This window comes from Strongylocentrotus purpuratus, unplaced genomic scaffold (assembly GCF_000002235.5).
Source record: "Strongylocentrotus purpuratus isolate Spur 01 unplaced genomic scaffold, Spur_5.0 spur5_contig_813, whole genome shotgun sequence".
NCBI classification, from domain to species: domain Eukaryota; kingdom Metazoa; phylum Echinodermata; class Echinoidea; order Camarodonta; family Strongylocentrotidae; genus Strongylocentrotus; species Strongylocentrotus purpuratus.
Window position 1 is genome coordinate 108633 of NW_022145517.1, and position 20247 is coordinate 128879.

General features: G+C 37.7%; 2 protein-coding genes across 4 annotated transcripts in view; both read left to right on the top strand.

Annotated features, from left to right (window-relative positions):
• The window catches only part of LOC115921243 (McKusick-Kaufman/Bardet-Biedl syndromes putative chaperonin-like), a 25519-nt gene extending 12418 nt beyond the window's left edge, over nt 1-13101 (top strand). Inside the window, exons 1-8 of one of the 3 annotated variants that reach the window (XM_030978528.1) lie at nt 3552-3589; nt 5502-5767; nt 6486-6783; nt 7446-8272; nt 8661-8869; nt 9391-9572; nt 10075-10185; nt 10572-13101. In XM_030978528.1, coding sequence (XP_030834388.1) covers nt 7446-8272; nt 8661-8869; nt 9391-9572; nt 10075-10185; nt 10572-11150 — 1908 coding nt within the window. In that variant the 5' untranslated portion in view covers nt 3552-3589; nt 5502-5767; nt 6486-6783 and the 3' untranslated portion in view covers nt 11151-13101. Of the gene's footprint in view, nt 1-3551; nt 3590-5501; nt 5768-6485; nt 6784-7445; nt 8273-8660; nt 8870-9390; nt 9573-10074; nt 10186-10571 lie in introns of those variants that run through there. The other 2 variants (XM_030978535.1, XM_030978530.1) reach the window with 2 other exon arrangements.
• A 1812-nt stretch (nt 13102-14913) lies between these two features.
• LOC115921234 lies at nt 14914-15357 on the top strand. The gene has a single exon (XM_030978503.1). The coding sequence runs from the start codon at nt 14914-14916 to the stop codon at nt 15355-15357; it is 444 nt and encodes a 147-aa protein (XP_030834363.1).
• Nucleotides 15358-20247: the final 4890 nt, after the last annotated feature.

Here is a 20247-nt window from a genome sequence, read left to right on the forward strand (position 1 = left end):
CATTGAATTTATCTCCCATATAATTATACTAGAGAGAATGTGAATAACAACGAATTTGTTAACAAGTTTGTGTTGTCTTGGTCTACAGAACACTATATTAAATGTTTGCAAGGGCAATGGTAAAACATGAGATGGAGAGGGAGGAGTTAATTGTGATAAATCGTTATTGAACGAATTAATTAACATTTTGAATATACTAGTAATAAAAATAAACTCGTATGAGAGTTTAAAGCGTACATGCATGATTGTGTATATAAACGTAAACAGACATACAATAAAATGGGCAAATACCATTAATCCCTTTTCCATAACCAACATGCACATTTGACACATGCTATAGAATGTAAGGAAGCTCCTTCTGTTGATGTTGTTTGTTTGAAACATTGTCTTATCTTATTTGTGTCTCGTATAATTATGGGAAAAGTGTTTGTACTTTAACATGTTAATACGTTTCCTGATCATGTACTTGACAGTACGTCATATATGCAGGCCGATTTGCAATGGTAAAAAGGCTGTTTGTGTCGGCTAACAATCATCATTATGATCTCTTTAAAATTGAAATTAATGTACAATCTTGTACAGTATCTGAATGTAATACTTTCCCAGTTGCTAACTATGAATGTCATAGTCACAAGGGAGAGTGGTAAATGAGCAAAGAGACGCACTTTCGTCGCAACTTTCTTCTCTAATAGATAAGTTTGATATTACCATCTATATCATAGGCGCCTGAAGTGGGGGGGGGGGGGGGGGCAGGGGGCGGGGGGCATTTACACCCCCATAACAAACGCATTTTGCCCCCCCCCCAAAAAACGCCCCCCCACAAAAAAACCCCCCCCCCCCCCCCCCCCCAAAAAAGGAAGGAGTAAACATGGTTTGTATTTTTAACGCAAAAGAACATAACAATAATAAAATCCTGAATTAAATCACATATACAATTCCATTCAAAGAAAAGAAACGTTCACAGGAATTAAATTTCATAAACATTGCGCATGCCACCTATACGGTATTTATCAATGGAGGTCTTTATAATAGCGCATATCATGGACATATGTGTGTGGGAAAAGCGTCTGTTGTTTTTTGTTTTGTTATAGGGGTGAGAAGACATGAGCCCCCGAACGCTGGCGTACTGATGGGGGGGGGGGGTGTATTTCTTATTCGATACCAGTGATTTACAAATGTTGTTGTTATGACATGATTTTCCGGTATTTTTTCTCCATTTTTTTTTGTAAGTCTTACCTTTTTATACGTTTGTTGGACGATAAGAAATTCCCAAATTACAGTCGAGCGAAAAATACGCTTATTTAGAAGCCTTTATGTCATGGTCTGCAAAGTGGCTGGGCTCGAGCCTCCCCCCCCCCCCCCCACCTCACTTTTTGAAAAAGTATGTTAAAGAGAAAAAGAAAGAAAGACGGAGAGAAAAAATAAGTGACCTGCCAATGTCACAAATAAGGTATAAAAAATGCTCATCTGACCGTAATTAAATGCCTTAAACCCCAGAGCTTAAGGGGGCTCCGCCCCGAACCCCACCAAGGGCCTTAAGGCGGCCCCCTTGATGCTCATCTGACCGTAATATACCTAAAACCCCTGAGCTTCCGGGGGCTCTGTCCTTTGGATGCTCATCTGACCGTAATTAAATACCTAAAAAACCCCGAGCTTTCGGGGGTTATGCCCCTAGACCCCACCAATGTCCCTAAGGCGGGCTCCTGGATGCTCATCTGACCGTAATTAAATACCTAAGCCCCTGAGCTTCCGGGGGCTCTACCCCCTGGACCCACTATAGGGCAGGCCCCTGGATGCTCATCTGACTGTAGTTAAATATTAAAACCTCTGGGCTTCTGGGGGCTCCCCACCTGGAACACGTCAATGGCCTTAAAGAGGGCCCCTGGATGCTCATCTAACCGTAATTTAATACCTAAAACCCCTGAGCTTCCGGGGGCTCAGCCCCTTGACCCCCTATCGAGACTCATGCCCTGGACCCTACGCCAATTTACGATTTTGATTTTGGCGCTGGTGGCCCATACTAAATTGCAATATCAAAAAGTGTTTGAACTAACTATAACAATCCCATTTTTGTCTTGATGTCTTGATTTGAAATGTCTTGATTTGTAACTGTCCCTTATTACCTACGCATGTTGGTAATGAGAGACCTTTGGTGATGACGTCATAAATTATTTTTATCTTATTAATCAGTTACATCATGACCACAATTTTGTTTCCCAATAAAGAGAAGAAGTTACTAAAGAGAAAACAAAACTTTCTGTATGTGTAACATTTTTCATGTTTATGTCAATTATGGAAATGTGCTTAAGGGTCTCCAATTCCCGACACACACCCTAGTACTATTAAAGAGGGCACTTACGAGAATGGAAAATGGACACTTATTGCAATGGAAAATGGGAACTTGTCGAAGGAAAAGGGGCACGTGTCAAAATAAAAGGGGCACTTATCAGAGTAAAAGGAGCACTATTCCTTTGTAAAAAGGGGCACTTTTCGGGTGCTTGAAAAAGTGGGGGGGGGGCACTGTGCCCCTACTCTCCCCCCTCCCCCCCCCGGGAGGGCGGCCTCTGCTGGGGAGTATTCCTACCATATGGTCACCGTGAAGGCATAGGCATAACTAACACAAACTAACACGGTAAAGAGTTAATATTCCAGTTTATAGACAATGTACATGGCGCTTTAGGGTGGTGAAAAGTTAGCGTAGGGTGGTGAAAAATTAATAGTGCAGTTTATCCATAGACAATGTACATGGCGCTGTAGGGTGGTGAAAAGTTAGCGTAGGGTGGTGAAGAGTTAATAATTATTCCAGTTTATCCATAGACAATGTACATTGCGCTATAGGGTGGTGAAAAGTTAGCGTAGGGTGGTGAAAAATTAATAGTGCAGTTTATCCATAGACAATGTACATGGCGCTATAGGGTGGTGAAAAGTTAGCGTAGGGTAGTGAAGAATTAATATTCCAGTTTATCCATAGACAATGTACATGACGCTAGGGTGGTGAAAAGTTAGCGTAGGGTGGTGAAGAGTTAATATTCCACTTTATCCATAGACAATGTACATGACGCTGATGTGGTAAAGAGTTGAGATCGTGAAAAAATTATATCCATAGAAAATATGTACATGACGGTGACATAATGGTGAAATATATAACATATGACAAATAACATTCATGCATGACTTATAATTATGGTGCGGGGATATATTGCAATTCAAAAGAAGATAATAACTTTTTAATTTCTAACATACATGAGGTGAGGTCTTATAATAATTCTTTGATTTGCCCCTAAGTACTGCGCTACCCCCCCCCCCCCCCCTCCATCATCTACATTCATTATATCCGACCACCATGCCTATTTTAATTGGTAGCCAGCCATCGTTGCACTGATCATGCCTGACGGATACAATACATAAAGAATATATTGCGTGTGTGTAGTATAGCGGTTGTATGTGTACAATGCGATCCTTACACTTATCAAATTGGCAATTTTTACACATTGAATTGGCTACCTTCATCTCCGATTAGGTGTGTGAAGAAAAGCTTCACCCGAACTGACCAGACACCCCTAATCGCAGTGGGAGGAAATTTGTAGAGGTATGAAGTCAATATATTCGTGTTGTTTTCGGAATAAATAGGAAAATATTATTAAAGTTTAACATTAATTGTGAGTAAACTAGGGAACTGTAGGATATTACCGAAGGAATCGAGCCAAGAGTGATTCCTCTTCTTATTTGATAGTCCGACGTGTTAATATGTGTGTGTTGTGGTCAGAAATCTGAATATAATTACCAGGTCAATCCATGGCAGTGGAAGAAGAATTGACGACCATTTTATCCGAAAGGATCAGCTTATGTATATCTTGAAGGAATGTGGATTTGTTTGTGGCATGTGTGATATGTGATCTGTTGATTTTAGACTCGCACTGGCTGTGATAATTCATGCTGCATGTTTAAATTCCACTAGGAATCTTTTGGAGGAACAACAACCAAATTGGACAGTAGATCCACACATAGTCATAGGCGCGCGAGCATCACTATCCTGGCTGTGTGTAGTATGAAGGGGTGACCAAAGTTCGCGCACATTTTAGAACATATTACAAAATGTGATATTCGATCTATGATTTCTCACATTCTACACAACTTTATTTATTTCATTTATTACCAAATGGACGGCAAAGTTTTTTACTACAGATTGGTTCAACTAGAAAAATTTACCGTCGAAGGATTTCGGAGATATCGCGATCTAAAAATTCGATGTCCGATCGTGCGTGCGCGCTGCATCTAAAAAAGTCGTAAAAACAATGAGACCTAACTTCACGCACGGTGGTTTACAGTTGATTTATCAAAAAATGTGATCCATCAAAAATAAGGTAATATCATAATTTGCAAGACAAGATATCGTACAATCAGTTAGTACCACTCTTTACTTACAATTTTGAGGATTTCTGATCTCAAAATGAAGATTTCCAGACCTTATCGGTAAGTTGATAATTTTTCGGAACGGACGCAAATAACTGCAAAATTTGCCGATCTTTTGTCAATATTTTCACAATTTCGCAACCAATTCTAAAGAAAATTTCGTTTCTGGGTAATTTTATGACCCTCTTTCCATTGGTGATATCAGATTTTCGAAATCTTACCGACTTTTTGAGAAAGCGAACTTTGGTCACGCGCGAACTTTGGTCACACCGCCATAGACTTATTTATTTATTTTATTTATTTCGTTTTATTTCAACATTGTAGCCCCATCAGTAGTTAAAATACTGTTATTCTTGGGGGCCCTGCATAACATAAAATACATATATGAACTCTAGACATACATAGGTATACATGAAAACATCATTTACATGGTGAGTAGTAAACATACCAGAAAGAATTACATATTAAATCTCAAATGCTTTTGATTCTCAACATTTCAAACACCACTGTACAAAACTCAACTGATTTCACTCTTAGTGACAATTGATGACACCTAAAGAGCAGTAAAATACATTTGTTTAAACTTAGTGGCCCAAATTCACAAAGGAGGTTTGTCGACAAACCGAGGTTTATGTACGTCATGTGACGCGTTTTGACGCAATTTTTACCAACCTGGTTTGTAAATAACAAAAGGAGGTTTGTCAAAACAAAAGGAGGTTTGTCAAAACAAAAGGAGGTTTGACGACAAACCTCCTTTGTGAATTTGGGCCAATGATGTTAAAAAGAATAATTTAAAAATTCAAATTGTAAGTACTCTAGTGTCAAATTTGTCGATCAGCCCAATCTATTGTGTGCAGTGACTGCAGTCTATGCAATATTGTGTGGTGTGTATATTTGTGTGTATATCTAATAATACCTGCCTCACAGCAAGTATGCAGTGCTAGAGGTCAATACGCATTGATTGACTCTCTATGCTTTGCTGGAGTGGGCCTAGATCTAGTACAGAAACAAATTCTGAACAAGAATTATAGTGAACTTCATCTGAATTTATTAACCAAACTCATTTTTATTTTACTCTTTCATTCCAGTTTGTTGCTGCTGCATCAACATTTATCCCCAACAAAGGGAAAGGAAACATTGTGTACATCATGAACCCACCAAAGAAGAACTTTTTTGTTCGCAACAAAGTGCTCTTCGTAGGTCTTATTAGTCTTTCACTAATTCATGTTGGTTGGTTTCACATCGCTAATGATCCGGTCTTCAACAAAGGAGAAAAAAAGACAGTTTCAGACCTTCTTCCATCCTACATCAAATCTAAGGCTTTGAAAGCACCAGCTGAAAAAGCCAATTAGTTGTAAGTTCATTGTAGCTCTTAAGATAACGTTTATTTTTGGCAGTTAATTCATGGGTTTTCAGACTTGCTAAGTTCTGTTTCCTTTTTTGTTATTATAAAGTTTAATGTTTTGATTCTAGATCACTTAATTTGTCAATATAGCAGATTAGGTATTTAATCAATCTGTAATGTTATGAAAATATTAATGTAGGGTATTTCAGACTTAAATCGAACAGCATGTTATGCTTGATAAAGGTATCACAAAAAAATTCACAATACACCCATTAAAATTTGCTAATGCTGAATTGTCTACAGGTTTTTAAAGTTGTTTCATGGAGACATCAAAATTCATGCCAGGGTATTGTTGTTATGCTTTGTGACAACTTATGGAATTCCTCAAGTAGCACTGAAGTTTCATTGCAAGTAATCAATCTACACAGTGAAAATGTTGTCTTCCTTTTTCTGTAAATGATATGTGCTTGTTTGATTATTATAATTAGGCAATGTTAGACCATGTTAAAAAATATTAATTATACAAAGTGAAAGATATTGTCTGTTAAGACCCAGAAGGATGTTAATTCTGCATTAGATTACATAGAGCCATTTATTATGCCTCTCAGCAGATAATATGCAACATGTTTCACTACAGATACTTGATCAATATTACATACATGTATATAGAATCAATGGTTCCGGCATTCAGTATAAAACGGTTATTTTTCCATAACTTGCATTACAGGTCAGTCGGTCAGTCATATCAGCCAACATCTGTGCAATCAATTGAAATTTAGGACACGCCAAAGACATTTCAAATTTAATTTCACTGAAGGACAGTATACCATGGGTCTTGGAAGGACTATTACGCAGCACAGATTTGTTGGTGCTTTAATTACGTTGGCCACGATTCACGTAGTGATCTATAATGTGCAGAAGATCGCGAAGACATCAGCCACTGCTGAGGACAGGAAGGAGCAGGAGACTGTAATGGTTATAAGAACAGATGAGAAGTAATACAATCTAGCAAAGCACATATCAAGGTAAAGTGTTAATTGATGTACCTGTGTGTGCCGTTAATCAACCAGCAAGTTTGTTGAGGGTTTTGTGGATTTTAGTAGTTCTGAGATGGGACAACATTTTGTACTTGCTGTATGTTAGGCAGACTGACAACTCAGGAATTTACAGGCCATCTTTCATGTAGATAAAATGTTAGTTTCTTCTCATTCTGTTTCTATTTGTACTGTCTAAATTTTAGTGGAAGAACCAAAGAAATACACTAGCAGAAGTAGTTTACTTTAATAAAAGGAAATATTGAATACTCCAAACTGTATAAAACTTATAAATGTAATAGTATTTAGGATTATATTTGTTTGTGATATATCAAACAAAGAGTGTCTTTAAAGTGTACCAATCATCCAAAATAATATTTTGTTTTGTGTATTATCGTTCCATGTGTCTATACTGTATTAGAAATATGAGCTTGAAATATTACTTCTAGCCATACACCAACTATTTGTTTAGGTTATTGGTACACTTTTAGCAGAGGGGACAAGTAATCCCCTCTCCCCACATCAAGTTTACATCTAAATTGGTAGGAAGATCTTACATTTAAGTTGGTTGACAGCTAGTTACACCAGTAAAGATCTCTTCCTTGACTAAATCAATGTAGCCTATTGAGAGATGTTTTCTCTTCTGTTTTCAGATGTGTGCTGTGTCTCCTGGAGCAAGTATGGCCTATCAAACTCCCAAGGAACAGTCTCACATCAGCTCCTATGACCAGCAACATCCAGCCAACATCCAGGCTCTCCAAGCCTTCAAATCCATCATCAAGTCTTGCTATGGGCCTCAAGGACACTTGAAAATGATTCAGAACCAGTGTGGAGGCCATGTTACCCTGACTTCCTCCAGCCAGAGACTACTGTCGACCTTGTCACTGTCCAAACCCGTGCTGAAGATGCTTTCTGCAGCTGTGGAGGGACACCTCAAGGTGTATTCAGATGGAGGTCTCCATGCTGCTCTTCTGGCGTGTTCATTGATTGAAGGCTGCTGGGAGACTGGACTGCATCCCATGATGAGTGTAGCCGTCAATGAAGTAATGCAGGACATATGCAAAAAGACCATGATGTCCAGCGATATCTTTAGGATACCTATCAATGTGGCATCCATGGAGACACTCTTGTCACTTGTTAGATCAGTGATTGCTTCAAAGCCAGGTTGTGGCCTGGTCAAGCAGGACCTTCACCTAATAGCTAGTCTTGTTGTACAGTCCTTCATATCCTCCATTCCCAGTGTGGACCATGGTCAGCCATTGACCATTCCCGAGGTTCAAGTCATTGGAGTTGAGGGGGAGATGCCTTCAGGGTCTCACATCCTGGAAGGCATTCTGATAGAAGCCCCAGATATTCCTGCATTCTATACTAAAGATCTTCAAGTGCCTAGGATAGACTCAGGACGTGATGCTGGCTGTATTAGAGTAGTGCTGTTCAACATATCCCTGTCAGGGGATAGTGAGGAATATGCTGATGTTGGGTAAATCTTCTTCTTAATATATATATATCCAGTATACCAGTGTTGAATGAAGGTTGACTGTAGGAAAAGGATATGAACAGAATTATCAGATTAGTAACAAGTTGTGACAAAATGATGGCAGCAGATTTATTGGTAACTTTCACGAGTACCACATTTGGTTACATACGACTTTGTACAGACAAGATAAATGGCTTCAGCAATTCTTCAAATGTTCCATGTTCTTTTTTTGTTTCAAGTAATAATCAAGGGGGCATTTGAAATGTATAATTCTCTTCCTCAATTATACACTTTATCATTATTAAGCCTGTAAAAATGAAATGATTGGGCATTAATTATATACAGGACTTTGTTTAGAAATAATCAATCGATATGATTTTTGTCATTTCAGATTTGAGTTGTCTCCTGGATTGACAGCTGAAGCTAGTAATCTCCAGGCCATGAGGGATCTAGTTGATCAGCTAGTGGACACGAGAGTTGGATTAGTAGCATGTCAGAAGGTCATTCATCCATCCATCAAACGCTACCTCAGACAGAAGGGTATTCTGTCTATTGACCGTCTGTCCATTCGCCATATTAGAGCTGTACAGCAGGTCACTGGTAAGTAATTAGAGCATTATTATTATGTTAATTTTGGATTGTTGTTAAATGATCTCTTTAAAATTAGCAAAAATATGTAAAGGTTTTCAAGAAATAATTAAAGTCCATGTTTACTGTTCATCTTTACAGGTGCACACTTGATATGATATTAGACCATCATGAATTGAAACTCATATAGAGTATTGTTACTTCAATTTGTTTTCAAAGCCTTTTATATCATTCCGAAACTGAGCGTTCATAATTTGTATGATTCATTTTCATTTTTTACCATGCTTCTAAAAGAATACAGTAAGCCAAGATACAGAATATCTGGATAGTTTTCAACCTTACTGAAACATGGGTTATGTTTATGTACTGAATGGATAGGATCAAGGTCATACATTTACATGTATCACATGTTGGAGAACGAGTTAATGAGTTGTCTGAACAAATTAAAACCAAAAATTATTTACAGCTGGTATTAATGTCCCAAAACAATTACTGCATTTCAGCTCTTTGCCATAACTGTTTCTCCCATTTAGGTGCAGAGATACTAGGTTCTTTCAGCTGTGCAGTCCCACCATCCAGTTTTGGTTATGTAACGGACATCAAGCACCTTGTCGTGTTTGGTAAAAGCTATCTTCATCTCCAAAGCACTTCTTCACTATGTACACTGGTATTGTGCAATCACACAGAACAAAGCCTGGAAGAAATGAAGGTAATTGTGATATGATGATGAAGCTTAGTAACAGTTTCATGTGGCTTGATATTGATTAAGGACAGAATTTTGGGTGCAGGAGATACACATTTGAGACAACAGACACATGCAAACGTTTTCTTCTGACTACCATAAATCAATGTAGTGAAATCGTTGTTTAAATCTTATCTTAACAATTTAGGACCAAGCTATTGTAGATTGATGTACATGTACATACATTATGTTTGAGTAATTTTCATCAAATGGATGATAAGATTTTTACAGTTATCCCAGAGATCAGTGAGCTTTTCCCAGATCGCAGTGAAAGTGATCCTTGGTATGTAAAAACTTCTGCTGTTTGATTTACAAAATCAAACAGTCATTGTAAAACACAAACCCAATCTGATCTTTGGGTACGTTTTGTATAGATAATATTTATTTATAATCTTGTTAGAAATTTCCCTGCTTTGCTTATCTTACTTTACAGTGGAATCCTTAACATTGCATTTTTTCCTTTGATTTTGAGCAGCATGTTTGTGAGGTGGCTCATCATACCCTGGCGTTGACCTTGAGTAACCCCACCGCTGTCCCTGGAGCAGGCTGTCTGAATGTTATCCTTGCTCATCATATCAGAGAACAGGTCAGAATGTAACTTCTCTCTCCCTTAATGAGTCTACTATATAATTACTTGTATACAATTTACCTTCAGCAATTAAAAAAAGATGTTTCTAGAAGCATGCATCATAAATTTACTTTACAACCACAATTAATTATACATGTTTATTAGTTGGTGATATTTTGCATGTAAACAAAGAAAGACAATATTTTAGTGATTTCTTTGATTAAGAATGGGAATATTTCAGTCTGTAAGACATTCTCCTAACATTTGTCATGCAATGAGAATTTGGAAGGTATTATCATTATCCCTTTTCAAGTTTTGCCAACTTGAAATAGTAAAACAAAATAGCTGAACTCTTAAAAAAAATAATTGTCTTTTAATAATAATATGTTTTGTCTGTATACTAGGTATCACATGTGGATGAGAGCATATGGAGAGATATAGGATGCTCTAAAACCCAGTTTCTACAATTAGCTGAGAAATTTGCATCCTGCTTGGAGGCAGTCTCCATGGCAACTGTTCATGATGATGGCAGCCATCTTGTGACAGACTCCACATCTCATCACAGCTGGTGCATCCCAAGAGAAGCCATGGCAGATTCTGATTGGCTGATGAGACTGGGTAGGTGTGGCTGTGGCATGAAGGTAGCCAATCAGCTCAAGAATAGCTCATGGAGCATTGTGGGGAACCTGAAGTATGGTGTGTACAGGAAGGAGAAGCAAGCTGCCAAAGAGGCAAGCAGGACTGTGGAAGACAGTAACAGTGAACAGGAAAATCATGCTAGGAATGTGTTGCATCCCACTTGCAGCAATCGGACTGCAGTGCAAGATGAGATGTCTGGTCATGAGCCTTCTAAGAGTCAAGATGGGGATGGGACGGGTCTGATCTTAGACTTGTTTGCTGTGAGGTTCAATTCATTTTGTGTGGCTGTGGACATTGCTAATGTTGTGTTGAGAATCGGACATACCATAGAAGACATCAATTGATGTTGTTACTTCAAATGGACTACTTCTACAACTTGTTGGCTTTGTAACATGATTAAAAAGAGAAATTATAGGAGTTTTCTAAGTGAATATTATATTCTACAAAAGCCAGTATTTAATCTACGATGTGGAATTTAAGTTGTTATATTCATGTGACAACTCTGCTGTCCCCTTTGTCTTACAGATGCTAAAAGATAATTCTTGTTTGTTATGTGTGAATACTTTTCATTCTCCATCTTTCTTATCATAAACAAATTTAGCACTGTATTTTGAATCAGATATCCACTTTTATGTTGCTTCAAGCTGATCAATGAAGGACTTCGCAGTATAATATTTGTTAGTGCACTAAACTTCCAACAGAACTTCCAACATGTCAAATTTTGGATGGAATGCTAATATTTGTTGGTGTTCAGATTATAAAGTGGAAGGAAAACTGATGTTTTCACTGACAAAGTGGTTTTATAGTTGTAGTTTCAAAATATAGTTTCACATGCATTTATATAGGCCTAACCATATATTTTTAATTTTTCATGTTAAACATAATTGTACTAAAAAAAAAATATATATCCTTACGATAGGAAGATAATCTATTATCAGCAGAACCACCACAATGAAAAAAAAAGGCATGTTTAGTTTTTATTAGTATCTTTACTTAGTTCTGCTGGGATTATTGTATCTGTGTTTGTTTGCAGATGTGTCAGTTCTATTTGATTTTGTTAGAATCCACAAAGAGTCCTTCAATATTTGTTAGCGTACAAAATTTTATTTTGTGCAGGTATAAACAAGCAATGAAATGAACATGAAATGGTTACTTATGTATTGATAAAGATTGCAAATGGGATTTCTGAATTTACAACGATTTGTCTTTTATAGTTGTGTCATAACTTTTAAAAAACTTCTTTGAGCTAATTTTCTATTTTTTTTCCCTTCTTGACTTTATTGGTTTTCCCTCAGCCTTCTCCAAACATATAACATGTATGTAAAACCTCGTCTTAACTGGAAAATAAAGTCGCGGTGACGTCCGGACGTTGTCCGGATGACATTGAACCACTTCCAATTAGACGCGTCAATCGGGTAACGTCCGGACAATTTCGAGGTAAATCTCACCCTAGACGAGCCAGGGTGATATTTTGGTGTTTGATATTGTGACATTTACCGGGTAAATTACGTCATCGCCGTGAAAAAATGTATACATGTACACAGCGCGCGCCAGCTGATCGCGATGGGGGAGGTGCGGTTGAGGTTTTTGCAGATGGCTGATTAAGACGGTGTCCAAAAGCTCATCCCGTGTTTTACGATCAGACCCCCCACTGTTTCTCATCCACATGTCGCTCGGGTGAGATCGAAAAAGTTCTATTAAGACGGGGCTTTAGAGAAGAAAGTATTGTAGGTATACCAAAAGTGAATATCTAAGTCACATAAAAGATGTTACAGATGTTCTTATGTTATCTCAATGCAACATGATGTGGTTATGTAAGAAGATTATTAATAGTGAAATCAAAAGGTCTTGCCAATTTAGATGAGATCACAACAATTTCCTTAAGATTAAAATAAATAAATGAATGTACATGTTGTCTGTTCAGATCTAGAAGGGCATTAACTCTAAGTAGAAGTATATAACCCGATACCCCCTGGCTCCAAACAGACAATGTCATCATCATTTCTAATCATAAAATGATTATTATTCAGAAACTTGATCTAATGTCTCATTGTCCCCTCTAATTGGAAATCATTCAAATAGTTATATTATGGACTGGACTGCAGTGTACATGTAGTAAGCATTGCATTTTTCAAGAATTCAAATCTTGAGTAGGTTCCTGACATTGTGTTATAATGAAACAATGTATTTGTGTGTGACAAATGTAAGAGATGAGACAGAATTTTATGAAGATGAAGTCACAAGTCGATTATGTGTGTTGAAATTGAGCATGAAATACAAAGAAAATAATTGGAATACTGTTTTGCCAACAAATTTGTATTTATTTTGTTGTATTAAGTGTTGTAGGTCACCAGCCTAATGTTTCCCGAGGTATGAATGGAATATGTAACAGGAGAAAGAATAATGGAATTATCTCTTGATTTTTATGAATTCAAACTCATTCATCATCCATTTAAAATAATAAGAGAGAATAAACAGTATTCATGATGCTCTTAAAAATAAAAGGGTATCTCCATAAAATCGATTAGATTTATAACAACAAAAGACACCTTAACATAATGAGGTTGTTTGAACTCGGTTTAATGATTGCTAAAGTGAAGATTGAGGGGGGGGGGGGAGAGGAAGAGGGGATAGATAGAGAGAGAGAGAGAGAGAGAGAAGTATTTATTTTTCTTGGATACTTCAGGTCACTTTAAATTCGTAAAAATATTTTCTGCTTTCACTCTTCTGAAAGAGCTTTATTGAATTAATATTTATGATGCAATGAAACAATATTTATTTCTAGGATTCCCTTCTCAAAAGTTCTTTCGACTTCTACAATAATAGGCAATGATAAAATGAGGTTGTTTGAATTGTCAATTTCTGCTAAAGTGAGACAGGAAGAAAGGATAAGATAGAAGATCGAGAGAGAGAAACATTGTATTTTCTCGGATACTTCATTTTCAGTTTAAATTTGTAAAACTGTTGTTTCTGTTTTATCTGGTTTTTAAACATTTAGATTGTCCATTTTGTGCAGTCTGAGTTAGATCACGGACTAATAGGTCTATCTAAAAGAGTTTTTTAACTAGCCTCGGCAAATGTAGACTTTTGTAAGAATCTTTATTATACGCGCAGGCCCTCGTATTAACCTCCCACAAACTTCACAAAAGTTAATACATCCGATTATCATACACTTTTTGTTTTGCACTATGAAAGATGGTATATTATTCCTAATAGTGATTTTTTTTTCCACATGATGCAAATGTATGGTGCGGAACAGCAATATATTATTTCCGAGTAGCTTTATACCATAGAGCTATCGCGAAGCAAGGCCAGTTGTTCATGCTCACTTCCCCCACCCCCCCCCTCTCTCTCTCTCTGTCTCTCTCTCTCTCTTTCTATCTTCATCCCACTTGAGCTAGACACAGTACATATATTTAAAACAGAAGATCATGGTTAATTTATCTAGCCATGCCCACTGTCACCATATAGCAGTCGGCTAAACTTCCAGAAAATACAATATAGGCCTCTTTCCTTATGAATTAAAGTAGGTTAATTTGATCTAGCTTTCAGACAGATGAACGATTATAACCTTTAAATGCAATTACAGAAGGATTAACTAATAGATTTCTTTCAATATGGGCCCACGATAATAGAAAACTTTAATTTTGTATACGATCCACCGCAAATTAGTACATGTATAGGCCTACCCGGGCATATTATACATGCATATTATACCAGCTGCGTTCGAGCGCTTAGCTATGCAGACGACACCATGCATGTAGTGTGCGTTCTTTTGTCCTGGATAACCTTTAACCCTCGGATATCAATATCATCAACTAAGCTAAGCAGCCGAAAAAACCCGCTCACCGACTCGTCTATTTGTAACTGTATTGGTGTGCACTAATGTGTACATAGCTTATCCAATCTATCGTACTTTGCTATATAGAATATTTTTTCGGCGTCACAACAGTATACAAGTCATGTACATTTTAGACTTAACGGTCTAATAACAAATTCACGCAGCTTTTTTTTACAGCTGTACACTCTTTTGTGGCGAGACCTGGGATTTGTATGCATCCATTTTGAGTTCACATGCTGTGTATATAGTACGAGTACATTATCATCATGGGACTCATTCACTACATCGCCGTGCTCGTCGGATTCCTGTTCATCTTCGCAGGCCTTCTCAAGCTCACACCGATCGAGCTCGGCAATGGTTTCAGCCAGTCAGAGATGAAGACGATGTTCAAACGTTACCTCTCTGTCCTTCCCGTACATCACATGTTCGGGGTTACGATCACCACAACGATTTACAGGTCGGCCGTCGGGTTTGCTGAAACTGTCTTCGGGAGCATGCTAGCATTCGGACGCTCTTTTTGGAGGGTGATTGGAGCTTTCTATCTTCTTATCATCATGATTGGAGCATTCCTCACACATCAGAAGATTGGTGATCCCATTGCAATGGCGTCGCCTCCTCTCTTCCTTGGTATTTTACTGTTAATCATTCTGCTGAATCGACGCCAACTGAATACCAACTATGGCAGGACTGCCAAGGCAAAAAGCGATTGAAATCAGATTATGTATCACTCTTGAGCGTCGTGCGAATAACTATATAAAGCAACTTGTCAAAGCGGCCGCACTACAACAAACATCCAAGAGAACAATCTTGAGAGACACTCATCCTATGTATTCTCGTCAAAGTTGTAGGAATATATTGTGTAAATAGTTTGTACTTTCTATTGGCTAATGCAACTTTTAGTAATACATGTAGTAAATCTTTTTAATTGTTAATCGTCTCTTTTGTTTTGTGTGTGTACAAATCTAATATGAGGGTTTGAAGTCAGCTGACGTCATTCGTACTAAATGTTGTGTGCTCACGAGAATTTGTCTGTTTTTTTCTGCTTTTGTATGATTTCATGAATCGTATACATTGTGAGGACCACATAATTATGCAAACCAAGAACTTCGGTTGTATGATTCATGAAAAAGAAGTATTAAAAAAAAAAAGTATATGAAACAGTCCTTTTTTTATTTTCATTCTAATTATAGGCATATTATGCATTCACTGCAGTTCTTAACAAAAGAATTCATTATGATCACTGGTAGTAACATCCTTTTGTCTTCTTTGTATATGAAGAATAACTGAATGTATATCTAAGTAAACGATCAGTATTTTTTTTTTATAATGATCATTTCGGTACCATATTGGCCCTATTCAAATTCGTGCTCGCCATTTCATTGTGGACAAATATGTCAGCAAAAAACAGATGTTTTTTTCCTTCTCTTTATCCCCAAGCGAGGTTTTTATTTCCATAATTTCAATACATATTTACAGTAATTACTCAATGATTGAGTGAAACATAACATTAGCTAAAAATTCAACAATTCTTCCAGCTTAGTATTATTTTCTTTGCTTGCAATATAACAGGTGATCGGCAGCTGATTTAGATTATAATAAGTGTGCGTTTTCGCATTTCCTTTTCTAGTTTAGGTCGTAAAATTGATCAAATTCAAGTTAATTCATGTTAAGCACACACAAGGTGCAACAATACTGTGGATCATGTTCGAAACTGTGACATCCAGGATTAGTAGAAATCTGTCAATGCATGGTTTCATTCCATCATAGATGCTTTGTGATAAAATAACCTTAATCATATTCTGAAATTCTCATACCTTTGTCTATAGTATTATTTTGTTTGTAAATCAAAATGCCTGCATCTGATTCTAACTACAATGAAAAAGGGTATTATGACGGTTCGTTATGTCATACTGAATGTGCGCATTATTGTAGAGAGTGATATAATGGATGATTATCGCTGGAGAACGTCCTTCACTCCTCGTTTAATACCTCGTATATCGTCTGCTACTTCAGCTTTTTTTAAATTCTTTGACTGAAAAAATGAAAAACTAAGAGAGAGAGAGAGAGAGAGGGGGGGGGGGTCAAACAAAGAGAGAGAGAGAGAGAGAGAGAGAGAGAGAGACGGTCACACAGAGACAAAGAGATAGAGAGAGTCTACATCTAGGATAGGAGAGAAAAACAATATGTAGAAATGAAAGAGTGCGAGAGAGAGTGCGAGAGAGAGGGCTAGCTGCATACTGCATGCAGTCTCCGAGAATGTGAAATTACCGAAACTTGTCCAGCGAGGTGCAGGGGGTCTCTTTATTTATTTCTTCCAATCTTCAAAATGTTGAGACAAAACTTATACTGTCACAATAACAAATATTAAAAATCGACATTTTTGCTGCAAAATTTTGAAACTAAAATACGTTTAGGCAAGAGAAATCCCCCTTCCCAAATTGTGTTCATGGTGGCGCAGAGGAGAGAGAGAGAGAGAGAGAGAGAGAGAGAGAGATGCTTAATCATTACATACATTGGAGAAGAAAAACATAATCAATGAAATTCAACAAATTAGGGGAGGCGCGTAGTAGGGGAAACGACCAAAAATAAGCAAAGGGTACATCCATCCTATGAGAAATTAGTTATAGGAAAGGTAAAAGTTGCCTTTTAGAACAGTTTATTAAACAATATGTTGCTATTGGTTTTAAAAAGCAATTATCTGAGGATTTCTGAAAACATAATTATTTTTAGAAAGATAATGCCATGAATAAAACAATGAACTTGCTTTCCAACTAAATGGGTCTGAATTTACTTTTCGGGTATTTATATAAAAAAGATATTAGAAAGTAAGTTTCGGGCTTTCTAATGATTTTTTTTCCTTCTATTTTTTGAGATTGTATTAGGAATGTAAATGTTAAACTATACGCGTAAAAATAACAAGAAACTGAAGAAGATGTTATGCTTTAATATTCTATCGCCCTCTACCATCTGTGATACATGTACCACAATATGCCCGATATCTACTAGAATTAGTGTTGTCAATTGTTCTTTTTAAAGTAAGATCAAAGAGTGATGAAATGGCAAATTACTTACATATGCTGTAGTTATCGCATCTTTTTAAATTGTAAATCGATGGCTCGGTGGTAGAGCAGCGGTCCCGTAACCGGGTGGTCCCGGGTTCGAAACCAATTAGTCGATGCGCTATAGTGCCCTTTCGCAAGGCATTCATCCGCATTAACCAAGTCCCTCGGAAATGACTGAAAGCTGTCGGTCCATCGGCTGCTTACTAACAAGCATACAATGCAGTCAGGTAAAAACAAACCACACCAAAAACCCCAAAACAAACGAACGAATGAAACGTTCAATATGAAGTTAATATGCGACCTGTTATAATAACGTCATGAGCCTGATAACAAACACATTTTTCTTCATGTTTATTTATTATCAACCATCGTTTTTTAAAGAAAATGTGAACCTATGACATCGATTGTGATGTGGTCTCGAGATTCTCGAGCCTCAGTCGAGGGCTCGAGGCCACACCTCAATATGGAATATGTCCAGTATTCCGTACAATGTAGGAAGGCGCGTACGCAGGGGGGGGGGGGGGGGGGGGGGGGGGGGGGGGGGGGGGGGGGGGGGGGGGGGGGGGGGGGGGGGGGGGGGGGGGGTAAACCCCTTCATTTTTTTGTTGATATGTGTGTGTGTTTTGGAGGAAACCCACCCCCCCTTCGTTTTTTTTTTTTTTTATTTTTTATTTTTTTATTAAAAAAAAAAAAAATGCTAATCGGTGACCTGAAAAAAGGTGACCTTACCCCTCCCCCCCCCAACAGAATGAAATGTTGATCGGTCAAATTTTCAAATTTCGGGACCGAAAAAAAAAATGACCCCCCCCCCCCCCCCCCCCCCCCCCGCTTATTCAGTGGCTGACTGAGTCGTTGCGAAATTTTTGGGACCAAAAAGAAAAATAAAGAAATATGTCCTCTTACCCCCCCCCCCCCCCCCCCCCCCACGCTTTTTCAGCGGCTGGCTGAGGCGTTGCGAAATTTTCGGCCCGATTTGAAATTGTTAACCCCCCCCCCCTCCCCCCTTGAATGTAGGCCTATATTTCAATTTTTCAATGATGAAAGAGGAACGTTCGCGGTTACCCTCACACGTGCCACATTTCACACTACGTTCAAAACATATAGGCATTTTGCTATTATCATGATGTTGAATTCATCAAAGTGTAAACGTACCTCCAGTACAATTCAACCTTCGAGCGTTTAAAGTATACATCCAAGGTTCTGAAATACTAATCAAATTAATTTGTAATGTGTTTTTTTTTATCTCTGCTTTATTAGTTCAAGCAACAGTTCCCAAGAACATACTGCATCAGATATATATGTTTCAGGGGCGGATCTAGGGGGGGGGGGGGTGTTTCGGCGGTTTAACCCCCCCCCCCGGATGGACAAGTGAGAGGGAAAAAAGTAAAACAGTAAAACGGCGCGATTTTTGGAATTTTTTTTTGGTCGAACCAACCCCCTGGCAAAAAGCTAGATCCGCCCCTGTTTTTAGCCTATACAACAAGCATTGAAACAAAATTTCTATCTAGTCATCAAAAAACACGAGATTTAAAATCTAAAATTATATGTTTGGTCATTTCATTGCCAGGAAAAGCAACCAAGGGGGGAAAAATACTTTGTTGCGGAATAAATGTCATCTCCATATTTAAAAAAGATAGAGTGAATAAGGTCATATATTTGAGCGCCATGGCAGCAAGCTACCCGAATGTCCTCATAATAAGGGGACATTTATTTAACCTCGCTGCCTGAAACCATGGACCTATACTGAACTAACTGAGCAAGAAAAAAGTACATTTTTCTCTGAAATCATATATTTCCTCATTAAAATACCCAAAATGATATACGTTTGTGGGTCTCTCGCGGTTTCTGATACTTTGTTTTAAAGTTGATGACATATTCCAATATATCATGTACAACTATAACATTCTCTTGCGCAGCACCAAATGGTTGAAAAACGATGTACTCGATGATGGTCACATTTTGAGGGGGCAGAATATATAACTCCTGCCCTTCTCTTATGTTTATTCATTGCCTTACTTCTTGCATTTGCAAGTTTTACATATTATTGTATAATTCACTGTATATTTATTGTTATTTTTATGAGTGTGGACCCCTTTGAAAATCAGCTGTGCTGAAAGGGCCATCCACCCTATGAGAGGAAATAAATAAATAAATAAATAAATAAATAAATAAATAGAGTGGGAAAAAAAAAATTCAAAGTGAAACGGTATAATGTATTTCATACTACAGATACCATTTTAAGAGTTATCACGTTAATTAATTAGTAGACCTATAATTATAAAAAGGGATTCATACTGCATGAAGAGCGTTACCATGCAAGCAATTCTAACTCTCTACATTATCTCACGTTCTTTTCCTTTTCCCATGCATAACACTCTTCACTCGCCCAAAAGGCATGATTCAACGGGGAAGGGGGCACGCACGTGCACGTGCCCCTGTGCCCGGCGCATAGCTACGCCACTGGTAAACCATATTGTGCGATTATAGCATGGCCATGTGTTGTTTTTCGAGCGCGAGCGGTATTGTATTGTGTTCCAC

Coding starts and splice junctions, on each gene's coding strand:
- LOC115921234 (XM_030978503.1), top strand. CDS start 14,914: ATGGGACTCATTCACTACATCGCCGTGCTCGTCGGATTCCTGTTCATC.